The 22,459-nt window shown below is 47.0% G+C and overlaps 1 protein-coding gene across 1 annotated transcript in view; it reads left to right on the top strand.

Annotated features, from left to right (window-relative positions):
• rxfp1 (relaxin family peptide receptor 1) overlaps positions 1 to 22,459 on the top strand; it is a 231,763-nt gene that overhangs the window by 76,454 nt on the left and 132,850 nt on the right. The window contains exons 2-5 of the mRNA XM_072495784.1: positions 918 to 1,067; positions 18,788 to 18,868; positions 20,033 to 20,138; positions 20,972 to 21,043. Coding sequence (XP_072351885.1) covers positions 918 to 1,067; positions 18,788 to 18,868; positions 20,033 to 20,138; positions 20,972 to 21,043 — 409 coding nt within the window. The remainder of the gene's footprint in view (positions 1 to 917; positions 1,068 to 18,787; positions 18,869 to 20,032; positions 20,139 to 20,971; positions 21,044 to 22,459) is intronic.

Raw genomic sequence — 22,459 nt, 5'->3', positions numbered from 1 at the left:
GGATGGGAGGGGGTAGGGAGGGGGGTGGGGGAGGGAGGGAGGGGGGTGGGGGAGGGAGGGAGGGGGGCAAGGGGGTGTGAGGGAGGGGGGCAGGGGGGGAAGGAGGGGGAAGGAGGGGGAGGGAGGGAGGGTGAGGGGGGGGTGGGCTGATTTATTTTTATTTTTGTAAGGGGCACGTGCCCCATTTGGCTTTGAGATGGGGGTTAAATTGTTAATCGTTTAGAGGGTTAAGTTGTTTTATTTTGTTGGCATATTGCCCTGTTTGCTTTGTATTATTTTCCTTTTTGGAGTGTTTTTTAAAAAGTATTGAAAAACCTTGAATAAAAACATTTTGTTTAAAAGTCCCAGGTCTGCTCTTCGGCTTCTGGCTAAAAGGGGTGGAAGGTCAACCGAAGTTGGCCAAAGCCGCCACCAGGGCCCTGAACCATTTTCAGGTTGTAGCCCAAGTTAAGTGGCACTACCAAGCTGCACACACAGCCCACTTCAGCTCAATAGTACTCTGAGAAATTGGTTGAGCTGGCTGGCATGTTAGGCTGGGGGATGGGTAGGTGATCCCCTGGCCATCTGTGTTCAATGACATGTGGATCAGCGTGGACCATTGTAACCTGAAACCATACAAATTCCAATGCCCTAAACACACTGGGGATGAATTATCACTAGGGTTTTCTGGATCAACATGCTGTGATGTCGGCCATTTTCCCAGAGTTTCTGTCTTCTGCCTGTTCCAAGGGGCAGTCAGATGAACCAACTAACCCTAACCCTAATCCATCCTGAACTTTCCCGACATCTTAACAGCATGAGTCAACATTCTCTCTGTCCCATTATTACCATTAGTGACTTACAACCTTAGGGTAAGAATGAGACTAATGATCCAAGTAATTTTATTAAATTGACTGTGTTTCTGATCATGTTTGCAGTTGCTTTTAATGTATTGGAGCTACAAAGAGAACGCACTGGATGTTCTCTCGGATACTTCCCTTGTGGAAACACGTCAAAATGCTTGCCTCAGCTGCTCCACTGTAATAGTGTGGATGACTGTGGGAATAAAGCTGATGAAGAAAATTGTGGTATGTATATCATTAACTACATTTTTCTGGAAAAGAAAAAATGTTGTTCCCAATGATAAGCTTTGCTTTCATATGAAATTATTAAATGCAGCCTTCACTGCATTCATCATTAGATATGTTGCCCTTTCACCCAGACCCAGAGATTACGCCAAAAATGATAGATCCACTTTAATGCTCATTCTGTTGTAGCCTTTTGTATATTTAAACCCATTGACTCGAATCATATTTTAATTCTCATCCGGCACCATTCCTCTATACAACAGTAGAACCAAATTCATTTTAATGCAAAGTCAAATTTGCAAACATATCACTCTGATTTTTTTAAAAATCCAATTAAGGGACAATTTAGCGAGGCCAATCCACCTATCCTGCACATCTTTGGATTGTGGAGGTGAGATCCACCCAGACGCGGGGAGAATGTGCAAATTCCACACGGACAGTGTCCCGCCACTATGTCACCTCCTACATATAACTCTGATGTCTACATCTACCGAGGGTTAGCTTTCCCCTGGCTCAGCTAGTACTAATAAGGTGGCTGAAATCACTTCAAATCATGTTGCTCACTTAACCATAGAACCAGAGAGCCCCTACATTTGGCCCATCGAGTCTGCACTAAACCTGTGAAAGAAAACCCTACCTTGGACCACAACCCTGACCTATGCCCGTAACCCCACTTAACCTGCACATCTTTGGACACCAAGGGGCAATTATAGTATGACTAATCCACCTAACCTTTTGAAACACAGGAAACCCATGTAGAGAACGTGCAAACCACTGTGCCATGCAAACTGCTCCAATATGAGTACTTGCCCATGAATATAACATGTTGTTCTCTGTGGTGCACAAATGATCACCTGAATAAACCACATAAATGAAAAATAAGGCAGAGTGGATTTAGATCAATGGATGTCAAATAAGATGGTTTGTGTTGAAAATCTGCAGTCCTTCTAGACTGGCATTTCTACATGCAGTCTTTTATTGTAAATACTCATGCCCATGTATAACAATGGAAAATATGCCAGATTTATTTAACATTATACCTGGGTAAATCACAGACTCATAGAATAATACAGCGCAGAAGAGGCTCTTCAGCCCTTCGAGTCTGCACCGATGCATGAAAGACTCTGACCTGCTACCTAATCCCATTTTCCAGTACTTGGCCCATTGCCTTGAATGTTATGACATGCTAAGTGCTCATCCGGGTACTTTTTAAAGGATGTGAGGTAACCCACCTCTGCCACCCTCCCAGGCAGTGCATTCCAGACTGTCACCACCCTCTGGGTAAAAAGGCTTTTCCTCAGATTCCCCCTAAACCTCCTGCCCCTCACCTTGAACTTGTGTCTCCTCATAACTGACCCTTCAACTAAGGGGAACAGCTGCTCCCTATCCACCCTGTCCATGTCCCTCATAATCTTGCACACCTCGATCAGGTCACCACTCAGTCTTCTCTGCTCCAGCGAAAACAGCCCAAGCCTATTCAAACCCTCTTCATAACTTAAATGTTCCATCCCAGGCAACAGTCTGGTGAATCACCTATGCACCCCCTCCAGTGCAATCACATCCTTCCGATAATGTGGCAACCAGAATTGCTCACAGTACTCCAGCTGTGGCCTCATTAAAGTTCTATACAACTCCAACATAACCTCCCTACTTTTGTAATCTATGTCCCAATTGATAAAGGCAAGTGTCCCATATGCCTTTTTCACCACCCTATTTACCTGGCCTTCTGCCTTCAGAGATCTATGGACAAACACTCCAAGGTCCCTTTGTTCCTCGAAACTTCCCAGTGTCATGCCATTCATTAAATATTTCCTTGTCACATTATTCCTTCCAAAGTGTATCACCTCACACTTTTCAGGGTTAAATGCCATCTGCCACTTTTCTGCCCATTTGACCATCCCATCTATATCTTTGTGTAACCCAAGACACTCAACCTCACTGTTAACCACCCGGCCAATCTTTGTGTCATCTGCAAACTTACTGATCCCCCCCCTAACATAGTCATCTGTGTCATTTATATAAATGACAAACAATAGGGGCCCAGCACAGATCCCGGTGGTACGCCACTGGACACTGGCTTCCAGTCACTAAAGCAGCCGTCTGTCATCACCCTCTCTCCTACAGCGAAGCCAATTTTGAATCCACCTTATCAAGTTACCTTGATACCTTGTTCATTTGCCTTCTTTATTACTTTCCCATGTGGAATCTTGTCAAAGGCTTTGCCGAAATTCATGTAAACTACATCATCTGTAGTCTACTGGTCTACTCATCTACTCGTCTCATGCTCAAAAAAATCAATCAGATTTGTTAGGCATGACCTCCCTCTGACAAAGCCATGCTAACTATTCCTGATCAAACCTTGCCTCTTCAAGTTACATAGAACATAGAACGATACAGCGCAGTACAGGCCCTTCGCCCCACGATGTTGCACCGAAACAAAAGCCATCTAACCTACACTATGCCATTATCATCCATATGCTTATCCAATAAACTTTTAAATGCCCTCAATGTTGGCGAGTTCACTACTGTTGCAGGTAGGGCATTCCACGGCCTCACCACTCTTTGCGTAAAGAACCTACCTCTGACCTCTGTCCTATATCTATTACCCCTCAGTTTAAAGTTATGTCCCCTCGTGCCAGCCATATCCATCCGCGGGAGAAGGCTCTCACTGTCCACCCTATCTAACCCCCTGATCATTTTGTATGCCTCTATTAAGTCTCCTCTTAACCTTCTCTCGAACGAAAACAACCTCAAGTCCATCAGCCTTTCCTCATAAGATTTTCCCTCCGTACCAGGCAACATCCTGGTAAATCTCCTCTGCACCCGCTCCAAAGCCTCCACGTCCTTCCTATAATGCGGTGACCAGAACTGTACGCAATACTCCAAATGCGGCCGTACCAGAGTTCTGTACAGCTGCAACATGGCCTCCTGACTCCAGAACTCAATCCCTCTACCAATAAAGGCCATCACTCCATAGACCTTCTTCACAACCCTATCAACCTGGGTGGCAACTTTCAGGGATCTATGTACATGGACACCTAGATCCCTCTGCTCATCCACACTTTCAAGAACTTTACCATTAGCCAAATATTCCGCATTCCTGTTATTCCTTCCAAAGTGAATCACCTCACACTTCTCTACATTAAACTCCATTTGCCACCTCTCAGCCCAGCTCTGCCGCTTATCTATATCCCTCTGTAACCTGCTACATCCTTCCACACTATCGACAACACCACCGACTTTAGTATCGTCTGCAAATTTACTCACCCACCCTTCTGCGCCTTCCTCTAGGTCATTGATAAAAATGACAAACAGCAACAAGTTGAGATAGATTCTCTCCTTCGGACTTTTCTTCAATAGTTTTCCTCACTGGTCTGTAGCTCCCTGTCTTTTCTCTACAACCTTTCCTAATGGGACCACGTTAGCTGTTCTTCCAGTCCTCTGGCACCACCCCCTATTACCCTATTATTATTTTTACACACCTCTGCGAATTGTGCACATATTTGCTCCACAATTTCCCGCTGACTGGCTGAGGGTCTATAATAAACAACTAGCAATGTCTCTATCCGTTTTTTGTTCCTAAGCTCTACCCGCAAAGCTTAATTTGATGTCCCCTCCAAGATATCATCTCTCCTTACTGCAATAACTGACTCCTTGACTAACAATGCAATGCCTCCTCCTCTTTTACCCCCTCTCCTGTCTCACCTGATTCAGTATCTCAGGATATTGAGCTGCCAATCCTGCCTCTCCCTCAACCACGTCCCCGTGATGGCTACTATATCACAATTGCATGTGTCAATCCTCGCCTTTAACTCATCCATTTTACCTGTAACACTCCTAGCATTAAAGTAGAGGCCATCCAGCCTTGGCTTACTTCCTTGAAACTTACTATCGCTGTATTCCCTCTGACTTGATTGCTTTTCTGTGTAAATGTAGTTCATTTGTAAAATGTGTAATTTCCTCTGTGGCTTTTCTCATTTTTACCCCCTATTCTCCTGTCATGTTTTTAGTACTTATATATTCAGATGGTTGTAGCTCTCAATAAGAAAAAGATTATTGTTAAAAGGGACTCATTTTAAAAATAAACATGGCCCATGGTCTGCAGGAAAATATTGTTTGCCAACAGTTTATGATTTTGGCAGAGTAGAGGCAGAAGAGACCAAATAAAATGTTTCCCACTCGATCGTGAAGATCATACTCTGTTAAATTCATAATACACATGAATCTCCCTATACTGGAAGCATCAGTGCATTGTTCTCTGTTAGCTACATTTGGGGCGTGATTCATCGGAAAAACTTCGGAAGTCCGGTTTCGGACACATTTGGCAGGGAGTTCTGCACGGCTGCGTTGGGCAGATCGCAGCCCATATTCAATGGCACTTAGTGCCAGAAATGAGCCTCATGAGATTCTCGACATTAGTGGCTGCCTCGCTGTCTGATTCCTGCGATTCGTGCTTCAGCAGATCGCCACTAACAAGGGGGAGCTGCTTTTAAGCGCTACCTCACCACTCACTCGCAGTCAACACACAAGAATGGCAACTTGCAGACCTGCTCCTCTCTTTGGGGATGACGACCTCACAAGGCTTCTCGACACTGTGGATGAGAGGCAGGACACCCTGTTCCCCCGACTGGGGAGGAGGACCAGCAGCAGAGTCAGCAATGCCGCCTGAGAGTCTGTGGCAGCGGCTGTCAATGCGGGCAGCATGACAAGGAGGACCGCTGTCCAGTGTCGGAAGAAGACAAATAGTCTCCAATGAACTGCAAGGGTAAGTTACCACCTCTCTCCTGGCATCAGTTCCACCTGCCACCCCTCAAATTCCCAAACCTGTTCATGTCCAGGTGCGGTGCCCACACATGCCACCTGCTATAGACCCCCCTGAGCCTTCAAGCATGCGCCCACAATGTCCTCTCTTTGTCCCTGCAGAAGGTAGCCCATAATAAACAGGAGAGGGCCATAATGGGAGGGGGGGGGGGGGGGCAGAGTTCCAGAGATTCGACTCCTCACCCCCTGGGAGGAACAGGCCCTGGAAATTGCCAGGTAGGCAAGGAGAGAGCAGTCACGACAGTGAGGTTGGCCTGCCCCGCAGACGTGAGGATCCACTGCCCCTTCACCCAGATGACCTGTCTTAAGTGAGTTGTTCATGTCAGGCATAATGATCCTTCCCTCTCACTGACCACATGTCCATTGTCTCGGAGGATCACCATCTGATGAGGTCAGGCATCATTTCACCCCCCCCCCTCCCCCCCGGCCACCAAAGAGACCACCTCGGAGGAGAGCTCTGAGGAGACCACCAGCAAGGCATCACCTACACCTTCCACCAGCGCAGAGACACACACCTCAGTGGGTGACGTCAGTGGGGAGACTTCTTGGGCACAATCTAGTGAGCAGCACACAGTTGCTGATGCACTTCAGGTGGAGGCGGGAACATCCAAGGGAGACAGCAGTCAGAGGTCTGCTGGATCCCAGGACACAGCTGGATCCCAGCCTGATGCTGAGCCTCTCGACAAGGTTCTCCCAGAGCTGATGCAGATGATAGAACACAGTCATGAGATTCAAGATTGGATGGAATTCCTTTGGTGCCAATGCCGCATGGTGAATAAAGCAACAATTCCAAACAATATCCTGACTAGCTGCTTCCTTAATCCTTATTATAACTCCACTGTTTTCCCAGTCATGTTGGCTACCTTCTCGCTTGTAATTCCTCTGCAATGAACCCAGTCAAGTCCCCAAGTTCCAACCATGTAACTATTCAACACTTCAAAGATCTGTGCGCCAGTTGTGCTGGTTAGTAATGTCAAGCAGCACAGCAAATCCTCAACAAATTCATTGTGCCAAACATACATTTTTTAAAAATGTTTTTATTGAACTTTACATTTTATGCACTGTACGTTCCCCTTCCCTTCCCCACCTTTTGTCGTTTGGCCTCCCCCATTCCACCCCCCCCCCCCCCCCCCCCCCGCCGCTTCTTTTCCCCTCCCCCTGTCGTATTTTTGGTGTTTCTTTGAGGGTTCCTTTTCTTTTGGCTTTGTTCTCGGCCTCCGGCCTCTGTATTGGCTGTTTTACGGCCTCCCCCTCCTTTTGTGCTCTAGCCTCCCTCCCCCTCCCCTCCCTTCCCTGTCTGTTCCCTCCGATCCCGTTGGCTCTCGTGCATCCCCCATTCCCCCTGTTCTATTGCCTGTTGTCTTCGAACAGGTCCTGGAACAAGTTGGTGGCTGTTCTTCACGTGTCGTGGAAGCCCTCCTCTGACCCTCAGATAGTAACGTTGATCCTCTGCAGGTGTAGAAATTCCGATAGGTCTGCCAGCCAGTCAGCAGCTGTGGGTGGTACTGCTGATCGCCAGCTGAGCAGGATTCTCCGGAAGGCGATTAGGAAGGCAAAGGCAAGGGCATCAGTCCTCTTCCCCATGAATAGTTCTGGCCCTTTGGGGGGGTCCCTGGTAGAAGGCCTTGAATGCTTTGTTGACCTTTTCTGCCTTGGCTACCAGTCTACCTCTGTTATTCTTTACTGGGCTATCTCCCTCGTGGCTGCCTGCTTTCTCAGCTGGTGAGCCTGCAGACAGCTAGCCTTACTTCCATGCTCGTAAAAGGTCCCCCGTGTCTAGAGGAGCTGCTACACTGCTTTCCTGGTGGATAGCCGGTTAAAGTCCATTTGTAGTTTCTCCTCTCTGCCAGAAGCTCTAATGTCAGGGCTTCTGAGTACTGTTTCTCGACCTTGAGAAAGGAATCGATCAGTTGTTGCCCAGCCGCCCTCTCTTCCCAGACTCTGCGAGCCTTGTAGGCAATAATTTATCCCCTAAACACAGCCTTCAGTGCCTCAGTAGAAGCTGAGAATTCCCCGTCCGGTTGTTAGTGACGTACTGGCCTATGTCCTCTGATATTTTATGGCAGGAGACCTTGTCAGCCAAGAGGGTCATGTCCAACCTCCATGTGGGGCGCTCGGCATGGCCCATCTCCAACCTCACATCCATGCAGTGTGGAACGTGGTCGTAAATTACAATCGCAGAGTATTCCGCTCTTACCATCTCTGGAAGCACCGATTTCCCCACCACTAAGAAGCCGATGCGGGTATAGACCCTGTGTACTGATGAGAAAAACGCAAATTTCTTCTCTCTCTGGTGCATGAACCACCATCGGTCCATTGCCCCCACTGCTCCATAGTTCCCTAGCCATGCCTGCGCTTTCCCCGTTCTGGGGTTCGACCTATCCGTCAGTGGGTCCTGTAAACAGTTAAAGTCTTCCCCCATGATCAGTCGGTGTGTATCTACGGCGGGGATTTCCGCCATGGTCTTCATTACAAATTCTTTGTCGTCCCAGTTGGGCTGATACACATTCAATAGGACCACCGGTGCCCCGTCTAGGATACCGCTGACCATAATGTACCATCCCCTTGGTCCGCAACCATCCTCGTCACCGTAAACACCATAAACTTATCAGTATGGCTACCCCCACTAGCTCCCATCCCATAGCAGGAATGGAACGTCTGTCCTACCCAGCCCTTCCTTACCCGTAGTCGGTCCTTCTCCCTCAGGTGCACCTCTTGGAGGAAGTCTATGTCAGCTTTCATACCTTTCAGGTGGGCGAAGTTTCTGGATCTTTTCACTGGGCTATTAAGTCCCCTGACATTCCAGATGACCATTCTGATGGATTATTTTTGACTCCTCTCCTGCAGGTTTAACCATACTTACTTTGTGGATGCATCCCTGCACTCCGGGGTTTCCCTTTGTTAGGAGGCCATCCAAAATGGCCACGGTCACCGTTCCCGCCATGAGGCCGGGCCCCTGCGCTCTGGCATTTCCCTTTGTCCAGTGGCCATCCACCATGGCCGCCAACTGTGTGTATGCCATGTGGGTGAGCCCCTGCACTCCGGTGTAACAATATGTGTATTATAAGGAATACAAAGGGTTAACAATAAGATAATAATACTTCTCACCACCAGATGGAGATAAGGAGCAGTGATATAAATATCATGTGACTTCTGGGATTCTGGGAGAAGGTTGCAAGGCTTGTGAGAGATTAGGAACATAGCATAGAGTTTGAGATTGTCTTGTTTTATTTAACAACTTATTCTCAGACTAAAGGGACGATCCTTTAAAACAGAAATGAGGAGGCATGTCTTCCGTCAGAGGGTGGTGAAACTGTGGAATTCTTTGCTGCAGAAGGCTCTGGAGGCCAAATCACTGAGTGTCTTTAAGACAGAGATAGATAGGTTCTTGATCAATAAGGGGATCAGGGGTCATGGGGAGAAGGCAGGAAAATGTGGATGAGAAAAATATCAGCCATGATTGAATGGCGGAGCAGACTCGATGGGCCGAGTGGCCTAATTCTGCTCCTATGTCTTATGGTCTTATTGACTGGTTAGTATCTTTAATTTAGTAGTATAAATAAATCGGCTTTGTTCAATAACTCAGCTTGATGTTCTTTGTTAACACTACGCTCTCAAAGCATCCTGATAGACCCAAGAGAGAACATCACATCCAATGTTTCTCTTTTTTCAGGGACCCTCCAAAGTGGCTGCTTCCAGCACCATCTTGTTCCACATTTCCGAGATTAACTTGCTGAAACCAATCTAGAGCCTTTCCCCCATTTGTTGTTTTGTTCCCCCCGTGGTTTTGATTCCCCCTACCCCTCTCACCACCCCCCTGTATCCTCCCTCTTCTGTCTACCCACCAGCCCACCCCATCGCAATGTTTCCCCCCATCTCCCCCCATTCGCTGTGTCCCGTTCCCCCCCCCCCCCCCCGCCAGACGCTTTCTCCTCGGTGAGGGATGCGCCAAGTCCCCCTCTCTCTCATACCTCCTGGTGCTAGCTTTCCCACTAGTGTGGTGGCCCCCCTCCCAGGGTCATTCCAATGTCCTCTTACATCTGCTCTTCTGGTACCCCTTCTATCTCCTCCTCGCCCTCTCCTGTGCTCTGCTGCCTTGCGCCCTCCTTCCAATGAGCTGGCTGCCCTGTTCATAGCGAGGTGATGCAGTCCCGTGCAAAATTGTCCAATCCTTTCCTTCACCTCCTCTGTGCCTTTCTCACTTGCTGCCTCTCTGCTGCCTACCCAAACTTTCTTAAGGACGAATTCATCCACCTCTGCAGGGATGATATGTTACCCAGAGCCCTGATATGTTACCCAGAGCCTGGCTGGGAATAACATCCCAAATCTGACTTTGTTCTTATAAAGGGCCGACCTTGCACGATTAAATTCCATTCTGCGCTTTGCCAGGTCCGCCCCTATGTCATGACACACTCTGATTTTATGTCCCTCCCAGTTGCATACCTTTGTCTGTCTGGCCCACTGACGGTTCCTTTCTCGGTCCTGGTATTTGTGCAGCTTAGCTATTATCACTCTCGGCTGCTCCCCCGCCTTGGGCTTTGGCTGGAACGACCTCTGAGCCCTGTCGATCTCCGGCAGCTTGGGGAACTGTCCCTCCCAACTAGGTTGCCCAGCATTATTTCAACCACTATTCGAATGTTCTAACGCCTCGACCAGTTCTCCTGGTCCTCGACTTCCCCTTTCAGGCTCCCTGGGCACCACCAACCTCTTGATCTCGGCCTTCAGGGTGACGGTTCGGTCGCTTTGGTCCGTCGATACCTTTTCCAGCTCCCGTATTGTGCTCCTCTGGAATTCCAGTCTCTTTCCCATTCCACCTAGCGCTTCCGCCACCTCGACTGCCACCTTTATCTCGGCCTTGATGTCATCCTTCATCGCTTTTAGTTCCCTGGTTAGGAACGTCTTCCATCAATCGTCTAGGGGGGTGGGATGGGGGGGGGAGCTCACTTCCGGGTAGCCGGTCTCCCCTCTTGAGGAGTGGCCGGGGACCCCTCGCCTCGTGGGTCCGCTGACCCGCTTGCTCGCCGCTCCTGTCCCTTTCCACAATTCCTGGTGTCCCTGCAGCCTCTCGAGTGTGCTTCCTGACATTTTCATCATCTGTATTATCGTAAGGGCAGTAGGGTGGCACAGTGGGTTAGCCCTGCTGCCTCACGGCGCCGAAGTCCCAGGATCGATCCCGGCTCTGGGTCACTGTCCGTGTGGAGTTTGCACATTCTCCCCGTGTTTGCATGGGTTTTGCCCCCACAACCCAAAGATGTACAGGCTAGGTGGATTGGCCACGCTAAATTGCCCTTTAATTGGAAAAAGTTAATTGGGTACTCTATCATAGATCATAGAATTTACAGTGCAGAAGGAGGCCATTCGGCCCATCGAGTCTGCACCGGCTCTTGGAAAGAGCGCCCTACCCCAGGTCAACACCTCCACCCTATCCCCATAACCCAGTAACCCCACCCAACACGAAGGGCAATTTTGGACACTGAGGGCAATTTATCATGGTCAATCCACCTAACCTGCACATCTTTGGACTGTGGGAGGAAACCGGAGCACCCGGAGGAAACCCACGCACACACGGGGAGGATGTGCAGACTCCACACAGACAGTGACCCAAGCCGGAATCGAACCTGGGACCCTGGAGCTGTGAAGCAATTGTGCTAACCACTGTGCTACCGTGCTGCCCCCTCTAAATTTATGTTTTTTAAAATCTGTGTTATTGTTGAGGATAAGGGGATGTTTAAGTCCAATTTTGCAGGTTAAATTCCGCCAAAAGTGCCTATTGTGTTGTCTTATGGAGGAGAGCCACCTGGTGTGCAACTACTCAGCACATCCCCATCATCGGAGGTCCTCGTGCCAAACATACCTAGGGTAACAAGGTTGCATAACCTGAAACATCTGGGGTGGGATTCTCCCCGGCTTGCCAGCTGGCAGCAGGATATTCCATCCCACCAGCTGCCAATGGGGTTTCCAATTGTGGGCACCTCCATGCCATCGGGAAAACCACGGGTGTGAGTGCGCTGCCGGCGAAACGGAGGATCACCCCAACAGAGAATCCAGCCCCTGTAATTTCATCCAGTTGTAATGAATGAAATGAAATGAAAATCGCTTATTGTCACAAGTAGGCTTCAAATGAAGTTACTGTGAAAAGCCCCTAGTCACCACATTCCGGCGCCTGTTCGGGGAGGCTGTTACGGGAATCGAACCGTGCTGCTGGCCTGCATTGGTCTGCTTTCAAAGCCAGCGATTTAGCCCTGTGCTAAACAGCCCCTGTGTATTGAGAGCTCCTGTACTGTATTGAGAACTCCTGTGCTGACTTTAAACAAGAAATAAGCTGGGCTTCTAAATTCTCTGCAATATCACAAATTTGGCGAGCCACTTTGTTATCACTAAGCGGGATGCATTTCAGATTTTCAGCTGACCTCTCATCTAGGACTGTGCGAGCCATGTCTATCGTTGCAGGGAGAATTAATCTCTCTGCTACAGTGTAGGGCTTTTTCTCTTTCGCTACATGGTAATCTACCATGTAAAAGACTAATTGTGCATTGCATTTAATGTTACATTTCTGCTAAGAACTTGAGCTGATGTAAGATCTCGCTGCATCATTTGAAAAAAATCAAGAGGTTTGTTCTCAAGCTCCCCTTGCTTAGCCTCAGATGCCTTTGCAGTTTTGAGGATTTTAAACTCCCATTCACCAGTACTTCTCTGCATATAACACACATGGGCTTTGTATCCTGATTTACATTGGCACAATGAACAAAGCCATACCTCAATAAATCACCTTTATTTTGCTTTGATCCCAATTTAAGTTTCTTCTAGGTAGGCTGTTCGCCAGATGCCCTGGGACTCTGTTCACTAATAGACTGTAACTGACAAAACTCTGCATTTTCTTGTGGAAGGAAAAAATGACCCTCAGAAACCCAGGCTATTTTCTGCACAGTTTAAAGAGTCCCCCTCTGCTGACAAAGTTGAAGGCTTTGATGAGGTCTACAAAGGCAATGTAGAGTGGTCTGTGCTGTTCATGGCATTTCTCCTGTAACTGCTAAAGTGAGAAAATCATGTCAACTGTCAACCTGCCAGCACAGAAGTCCCGTTGACACTAAAGGTCTGCAATCTGATCAGAGCAAACAAAATATCCTAAAAGTAAAGAAATAAACTGCTGATTGTGGTATTAATGAAAATAGAGATTAAATTGATGATTCACATCGAAGAAAACTATAGTGATTATGCTTAATTTTGGGGCGAACAGGTCCTAATTTGCGACTTGCCTATGCCAGTTCCTTTGGAATTGTGAAGTATGAAAAATTGCATGAAACCTTACCATGATTATAGAATAGGGCCAAGTAGCATCATGACTGCTGGTTGCCTCGTGTTGCCCATGTCTCTGCATTTTCAGGGTGCCAGTCAGCATAGTGCTCAGAGCATGCGGAGCAGCCAGCCTGCTCTTGTGAAAGGCAGTCTAACAGTGTTAAAGGGATGCTGCACTGAATAATACTGCTGCAGAGCTATGGACCTGAGGACCCAGTAGCAGTGCCACTAGGAGTTCAATAACTTCATACAGGTGGTCGAGGTCAGTTAACGCATCTTCACATGACATCTCTTATTCTTTCTTGGGTCATGGGTGTCACTAGAAAGGCCAACACCTGTTGCCCATCCCTAATTGACCTTGAGAAGCTGGTGGCGAGCTGCCATCTTGACCCGCTGCAGTCTACGTGGTGTAGGTACACACAGTGATCCAGCTGCAATGAAGGCATAGTGATATAGTTCCAAGTCAGGATGATGTGTGACTTGGAGGGAAACTTAGAGGTGAGAATGTTCCCATGCATCTGCTGCCCTTATCCTTCTAGGTGATGGAGGTCGCTGATTTGGAAGGTGCTGCTGCAGGAGCCTTGGTGAGTTGCTGCAGTGCATCTCATTTCTACTATTATGTATTGGTGGTGGGGGTACATGTTTATGGTGGTGGATGGGGTGCCAATCAAGCAGGCTGCTTTGCCCTGGGTGGTGTCTTACTTCTTGAGTGTTGTCAGAGCTGCAGCCATCCAGACAAGTAGAGCGTATTCCATCACATTCTTGGCTTGTGCCTTGTAGACGATGGACAGACTTTGGGAAGTCAAGAAGTGAGTTATTCTCTGCAGAATTCCCAACCTTTGACCTGCTTATAGCCACATTATTTATATGGCTAGTTCAATTTCTGATCAATGTTAACCCCCAGGATGATGACAGTAGGGGATTCAGCAATGGTAATGCCATTGAATATCATGGGGAGATGGTCAGATTCTCTCTCATTGGAAATGGTCATTGCTTGGCCCTTATATAGCATGAATGTCCTACACCAAACTCTCACACTGCTCATTGCACCACACCTCCGCCTCTCACCCAGCAGCATGCCCTGGCACTCAAGACCCAAGCCTAACATTGAGATACACTAGCTAATTTACACTACCAGTGCTTCAAGCCTCACATCCACCTCTCACTGCTTCCGCATACTTCCAGTTATTCAGCTTGGGCAGGCATATTCCCCAACACGGTAATACACAATTACTGACATTCTGTCTTCTCTCTTGTAGGACACATGGCACAAAGTAGAAGGGAGCAAAGCTGTGGTGGGGGAAAAGGACATCTGCCTTTTTGAGTGCTATGGAGGAGATGGTTCCCAGGATCATGGGGCCGGTTGCAACAGGGTTTGTGGCATCCTTTGTCACTGAAAACATTTAGGCTTATGCTCTTTCTCAACTCCCATCTCACCTTCATCCTGTTACCTGGCTTGGTGAACAAGCTGCTGATGGTGCCATCATAGACCTTCTGCTTCCCATCCCAACTCCCCCCTCCTCACACCAATTAAGTTCCTGGTTTCAGGCACCTGAGGACTTCTCGCTGCTCAGATACAGCAGCTCAAGGAGGAAGAGAATAACAGCACCGCACCGATGAAGAGGCCCAGTCTCTTGATCTGTCACTTTCAACCACCATCTCACACATTGACACTGCACCTAACTTGGATACCAGCATAGAGTTGGGGTGAGTCATCAGGCATGAGTGGGCTGTAAGCAGACATGGGAGCATGGAAAGATTGTTTGCTAGCTCACGGGAAGCTGAGGTTGCAGAGAGGTTTCTCTGCAGAAGACACAGATGAGGACCGCAATGGATAACGTACAAATGGGCACAGATTAGCATGCCATTCAAAATGCTGAGCGTAATGTCTGTCCTACCAGGCAGCCTCTGTAGAGGGCAGCGCAGTGGCGCAGTGGTTAGCACTGCTGCCTCACGGCACAGAAGACCCAGGGTCAAACCCAGCCCCGGGTCACTGTCCGTATGGAGTATGCACATTCTCCCCGTGTTTGCGTGAGTCTCACCCCACAACCCAAAAATGTGCAGGGTAGGTGGATTGGCCACGCTAAATTGCCCCTTAATTGGAAAAAAAGAATCGGGTACTCTACATTTTTTAAAAAATATGCAGCCTCCTGTCACTTTGAAGGCAAACTGAGGAGTCTGGCTCCAACATGGCTGAGGGGATGACACAGAATATTCTCTCTCCACAGCATCTCCTCCATTTCCCTGTCGTGTTGCAATGCCAGGGGCTCTGTGACTGCTGCCCCCATACTTGTTGCACCCTTGGTGACCACAGGTCACCCACTCCTCAGCCATCCCTTTGAGGAAGCTGAAATGATGCACAAAAGCTGATGAAGGACTTTTATCTTGCATAGTAAATAGTCCTAATTCATCGGGTAGAACAAAAATAAATACATTTGTCTCGGTTCCATTGAGTCAGGGCCAGGCCAGTCGGCTCAATTGGTTTCTGTGAGTATTTATGCTCCACATGAGCCTCCACCCTCCCCTCTTCATCTCCCCCATCAGCATATCCTTCTATTGCTTTCTCCCTCATGTATGTATCTAGCTTCCCCTTCAGGGGAAGCAGTGGCGTAGTGGCATCGTCCCTAGTATTCCAGAGGCCCTGTGTAATGTTCTGGGAGCCTGGTCCAAATCCCACCGTGGCAGATGGTGAAATTTCAATTGAATAAAAATCTGGAATTAAAAGTCTAAAGATTAAACCATTGTTGATTGTCGTAAAAATACGTTTGGTTCACTAATGTCCTTTTGGGCAGCCCGGTAGCACAGTGGTTAGCACTGTTGCTTCACAGTTCCAGGGTCCCAGGTTCGATTCCCAGCTTGGGTCACTGTCTGTGTGGAGTCTGCAAGTTCTCCCCGTGTCTGCGTGGGTTTCTTCCGGTTTCCTTCCACAAGTCCCGAAAGATGTGCTATTAGGTAATTTGGACATTCTGAATTCTCCCTGTGTACCCGAACAGGCGCCGGAATGTGGCGACTAGGGGCTTTTCACAGTAACTTCATTGCAGAGTTAATGTATGTCTACTAGTGACAATAAAGATTATTATTATTATAAATAGTCCATGGAAAATCCTGGATCTCCCTCAACACATCCGAAAACACTCATAATAACATAAGGATCTGAAATGGTCACTTGGGTTGGCTCCCCCATTCAATAAGATCATGATTGTCTGCTTAACTCCGCTTTCCTGCCTGCCTCTCATGAACTCCCAGATACTGTGCAATAATACAAGTTCTTCAAAATTACTTTACCTGCAATGTTGGGTGTCTGCCCCATTGCATAATGCTGGTGCAGAGCCCAGCTTGCAGTTCAGTACTTGTTTTGTGTAGAGTGCCATGCAGATTTGTTGTCTGGGCCTGCCACAGTCCACATTCGGCTTTTTGGTGTGATATCTGCCGGTGTGGCTGTGAGACATCAAAATGTTGTCCTGTTTGAGGCAGCCGGCACATGCTGGTGACACTCTCGCAGGCTCTGCCAGAAGTAAAAGGATGCTTTTAAGGAAAGGAAATCTGCCGCCTTACCTGGTCTCACCTATATATGACCCCAGATCCACAGCAATGTGGCTGACTCTTAACTGCCCCTGAAATGGCCTAGCAAGACACGCAGTTGCATTCAAGCAGGGTCTCGTCACCGCCTTCTCAAGGGCAAATCAGGGATAGACAATAAAAGCTGGCCTTGCCAATGACACCCACATTCTGTACATGAATAATAATTTAAAAAGCTTTTCCAGCCTCTCCAAGTAATGAAGTCCCTGGAAGCTAGGAAATCTGCCCTGTGGCCTCTCTAAACTGTTGACATCCTGCCTAAAGTGAAGTGCCTAGATTTGGACACAGTATTCTAGATTGGGCTGAACCAGTGGTTTATAAATGTTCAACGTAACTCTCTTGCTTTGTAATTTACGCCCCTGTTTGTAAAGCCAAGAACAGAAGAAATAGGAGCAGGATAGACAATATGGCTCATCAGGCCTGCTCCACCATTTAATGGCTGATCTCGGGCTTCAACTTCACTTTCCCACCTGCTCCTCATATTCCTTGATTCCCTGAGAGAACAAACATCTGTCTATCCCTTAAATACATTCAACAATGAAGCATCCACAACCCTCTGGAGTAGAGAATTCCAAACATTAATAACACTTTGAGTGAATAAATTTCTCATCTCAGTCCTAAATGATCAGCCCCTTTTTCCTGAGAACGTGCCCCCGTACTTTAGATTCCTCATCCAGCCAAAACGATCACTCAGGGTCCATCCAATCAAGCCCTTTCAGAATCTTGTCCGTTTCAATAAGATCGCCTCTCATCCTTCTAAACTCCGGAAAATTGCGAACTCAATTCATTCAGCCGCTCTTCAGAGGGACCAAATTAGTAAACATTTGCCACCAGTGCAAGAATATCCTTCCTTAAATATGGGGACCAAAATGGCACACAGTATTCCAGATGTGGTCCCACCAAACCTCTGTACAATTGTAGTAAAACTCCTTTATTCCTGTAACCAATCACTGTTTGTCAATGCACCATTTGTCAATGTACTCTGTTGATTATTCTTTTTGTCTAATATGTACGTACTGTGTACGTCCCCTCGGCCGCAGAAAAATACTTTTCACTGTACTTCGGTACATGTGATAATAAATCAAATTAAATCAATAAGGACCAGCATTCTATTTGCCTCCTGTTTGCTTGCTGTACTTGCGTTCCTTTATGAGTACATTCGCATCTCTTTGAACACTAACATTTACAAGTTTCATCCCTTTTAAAAAATATCCTGGAACCCATACCCTTTTCAAACATTTCTCAACTTGTCCTCTCACCAAAAACTTGTAAACATACACTTCTAATTCCTGCAACCTCTTTAAAACTGTAGGCCTCTTAAATATACGAATGAAGGATTTAGCTTCTGTTTTAGGTCCCCTCACAGGAACTGGGCAGTGATGAGCAGGCCAGGTGTTGATGCTACTTGTTCAGGACTCTTGAATCGTGGCTGCAGCAACTAACTGAAAAGCAAGATGTTCCTCGATGCACATTTTTCCCAACAACCCTGTGAAGCCAAGAGGAACAGGGCTGCTCTCCCCGACTCCTCAGTCATCACTCCCGGCCTTCACCTCCCAACCATTGGCCACTGCAACGCTCCTCCCAGGATTTGACATGAGATAGCTGCTGCAGAGGCAAGTAGCCTGACATTCATACTCTTCAAATGTGTGAGCTGTCCGTGGAGGTGGAACAAGAACGCCTACACTAGATGAAAATGAGGCCCAAGGTCCAATTTTGGGCTGGCCTCAGACCGTGCACTGCTTAATAGTTTGGAAACTGGTCCCTAAACCAAAACTCTACATTTGATGAACACGGTTTTATTTTATAAGATGAATGAATATAGTTACTATAGTTCTGCATTTGTGACTGAATCTACAGCAACTTCATGTTCTCACTACACGCTTTAAAACATTTTTAAGGATATCTTCATCCAACAGTTTTCAGGATAAGGTCAGATTCCATCACCGTCGGTGAACATAACAGTGTGTGAGCATTTTCCCTGCATCTTCTGAATTATATTTTTGAAAATAATTTCTCAATTGTAGATGACAACAATGGATGGTCTGAGCTTTTCGATCTATACTATGGAAGGATTTCAGAACAAGAAACCGAATTTACCAACTGCAGTAAGTTTCAAAAGTTACCTTGTACATTTTCTGAAGCCTTTACAACACCCTCTTCATATTTTAGTCAGTTGATATTTTCTACTCGAGGGAAGTAAGGAAATTAATTTATTCTGTAACTGAACAAGGAAGAAAAGATGTTGATGGGAGAACATTATAATGGCCAAACAATGATTGAGCAAGGGAATAAATGAGTGGAAGGAAAGAGTGTGGCCAATCCACCTACCCTGCATATCTTTGGGTTGTAGGGGTGAGACCCACGCAGACACAGGGAGAATGTGCAAACTCCACACAGGCAGCCAACCGAGGCCAGAATTGAACCCAGGATCCTGGAGCTGTGATGCAGCAGTGCTAACCACTGTGCCACCGTGCCCCTAGTCCTGGCTACCATTAACAGTGACCCCTTTTTTCCAGAATTGCCCCACTCCAGTATTTCCCTCAATTTCACTGGTGGGATCCCTCCAGCTTGCAGCCTACCCTGCCTGTGTAATTGTCCCCAAGCCTGGAAATTTATTGTCTGTAATGGTGGAATCAGGCAGGTGCTCAGAAGTCCCGCATTAACCCATTTCTGGTGGCAATGTCAGCCAAGGAAATAGCTCACCCGATAAATGAAAACCAGGACTGGATTCTCCGGTGCCCCAAGCCGCGTGTTTCTCAGCGGCGTGCCGTTCACTGGCGGTGGGCTCTATACTCCCGTCACTTGTCAATGGGATTTCCCATTGAAGTAACCCTACGCCACCGAGAAACCTGTGGCCAGGAGTGCACTACTGGTGGGAACAGAGAATCCCAGCGGACAAAAACTTCCTGCCCAGGCGGGCCGGGATATTGCACGGACAAGAAAATAAATTTTAAACTTTTAAACTGAGAATGATATATTTGGCCTTCAGCATCTCGATCCATTGATTACAAAGCAGTCAACCAGAAAAATGAAACAGCACCCCAGAATGAGTGAGCACCTTCAGGGGAGGAAATTAAGAAACTGGGGGGGGCGGGGGAGAAGGAACAGACTTTCAGTGATTTGAAAAATTATATTTGCAAGTTATGTGGAAACAATTTCTTTCTGGCATTTCTCAACGCAGTTGCTTAATGTAAGAACATTGCTTGTGCTTTTAATAAATCAAATTAATTACAAATGAATAATACAGAGTAACATTTCTTTTTGTACAGTGCTTGGGAATTTCTCTGAGAAATGTCGATGCAAAGGCCTGGAACTCGATTGTGAACACGCTGGACTGCATTCTGTCCCTTTGGTTTCCTCCAATGTATTAACACTGTAAGTATAGAAACATTCAGATCCCATGCGAGAGAGAAACACTGATCAGAATCTTACATTCTGAAGTTTAGATTCGGTCGTGGGTGCAGAGGTTGGAGCAATTCCCACTGTGGGACAGGCCGATTGACCATGCGTAATCTTGTGCTGTTCAGCTCATTACATATACATCCATGAGAAGCTGAATTTCTGCGCGGGGCGGGCAGGAGGTCGCTGATCCGCTATTACTTCATGTGATCCAAGGTCCCGGCACCATATTTAAAGGGCACCTGTGGAACCTTCACCATCCCTTTCATCTTTGCCCGTCCACTACTCCACCCTTCCCTGCTAACCCTTCCTTGGCCATACTTTATGTAATTTGCACTGCCACCACCCAGTCTCAAAATAGTCTGGCATTTACAGACACGCCTCTGAGAGGATAATGAAGCGGCGACTCACTGTTAATCTTGGAAAAGGTCGACCTCACCAGTTGTACACCACTTATGTGCACTTGTGAATGTGAACATTCTAACTTCTCACTGGCGGGAACTTAATTTGGAGGAAGATCATAATTCCAGCAAGGCAGCCTTTCAATGAGCATGCGTGACTTGCCAATGCATCCGAAAGGGCTTCCTAAAATTGGACATTGGGAAGCGCAGGCCACCTTTAACCCACCTTTAAGGTCCCAAGAATTTAATTGTTAAAGTTCATCCCACCATCGGCAATCTGATTTTAGGCCTCCCCCCAAATGCAGGTCCCCTAACTACTGAGCTCCCCTCTGCTTAGCGGACCAGAAGATTCCGCCCACTTAGTGTTTCTTACATTCATTGCTGTCTCCTCGTCTTTATCTGATTCAGGAGACTGCAAATCAATAAAATAAGAAAACTTCACGCTGATGGTTTCAGCATCTATCAAGACCTCCAAGAACTGTAAGTGTGAATACTGCTTTAAACTAAATACTGTTACATATGTTCTGACTGTGCTTACTATTAGGAAACAGTAATGGGCAGCTTTCGCTCTTAACGTCACATTTGGCTGCCATAGACATTTTTGCAGGCTTGTCAGGAGAGATGTCCAGTAACCAGGATTCAGAGCAGAACACTCCACAAAGCACCTGCGCAGGACTAGCAGCAAGGAGGTTCTCTGACCAATCAGATTGAAGAATCATTAATGAGACGCACAGATCACAAAACAGGAAGTAAAAGGAGCAAATACAAATTATATTTAAATACAGGTATCAAAATAAAGAAGCGGACATATATATCGACATTTGTTACAATAATTCAAAATAAGATAATTTAGTGCTGTACATTCACCAGGGCTCTGGCAGTAATTTAATTGGAAATTACTATCTTATATAATCCGCGTACTGATGAATGAGGAGCACTAAACTGTGTTAATTTCCAACGCTGCTGGACTGTATGAGAAACTTCTCGGCCCAGATCTTCCACAAAGCCGCAATCATCATTGGATCGCCGCTCCGCTGGGACTTTGCCATGCTTAGAAGCTGCTCTGCATTTCTTGCCAGGCCTTCGGTGTCGTGTTCCAGGAACACAGAGAGCCCCATCGTAGAGCTGTAGCGGCAGAGATGAAGACAGGGCACATCCCCTTTTTTTAAACAGCACTCACTGCCACATGCTAAGTATAAATGTCCAGTGTGTCTGTTAATGAATGGGCAGGGGGATGAGGTAGGTGGGTAGGTGAGTGAGGTGGAGCATGGGTCAGGTCATAGTCGGGTGGTGGGGGGGGGGGGGGTAGTCAGACTAGCCAACGTCTCCAAATGTAGCGCAGTGCCTGAGACATTCACGGAGGGTCCTGGAAGCAAGGGAATTCCCCTCGGAACTTTACATTTCCTGATCAGTTCCCATAGAGATCAGCATGTTGAGACTGCTGTGGGATGCCGACACAAATCTTGGGCCGTATGCCTAGTCTATGATAATCGGAGACCAAAAAATTTGGATTTGAAGTCAATATCAAGCCATTAAGTCAATAGAATAACATTTGCAGACTGCATTGAATGTCCTGTGACTAAATCTCCAGGAATCTCCAGGAATAGGTCTAACCAAAGTTAACAAGGGGCTGTATAAATGCTAGTTGTTGCTGTTATTGTTGTAGATTAGCAAATAGGATTGCTTGGGAAGCAGTGAGGTATTGGGGTCCAGTGTAGGCATTTTACTGGAAACAGCTATAAATTTTAGTAATTCAGGTGCTACTAATATTAATTTGTTTTACAATGAATGACCATAGATCCAACATTCACAACATATCAGGAAACCGCCGAGATCCCCACTCCTAATGGCTAATCACCTGAATATTCAGTCGAAGCGAAGGTTATTGGAGCTCAT

Source organism: Scyliorhinus torazame, chromosome 3 (assembly GCF_047496885.1).
Source record: "Scyliorhinus torazame isolate Kashiwa2021f chromosome 3, sScyTor2.1, whole genome shotgun sequence".
NCBI lineage: Eukaryota > Metazoa > Chordata > Chondrichthyes > Carcharhiniformes > Scyliorhinidae > Scyliorhinus > Scyliorhinus torazame.
The sequence above is the reverse complement of the archived record's forward strand: the minus strand, read 5'-3'. Positions and strand labels throughout refer to the sequence as shown.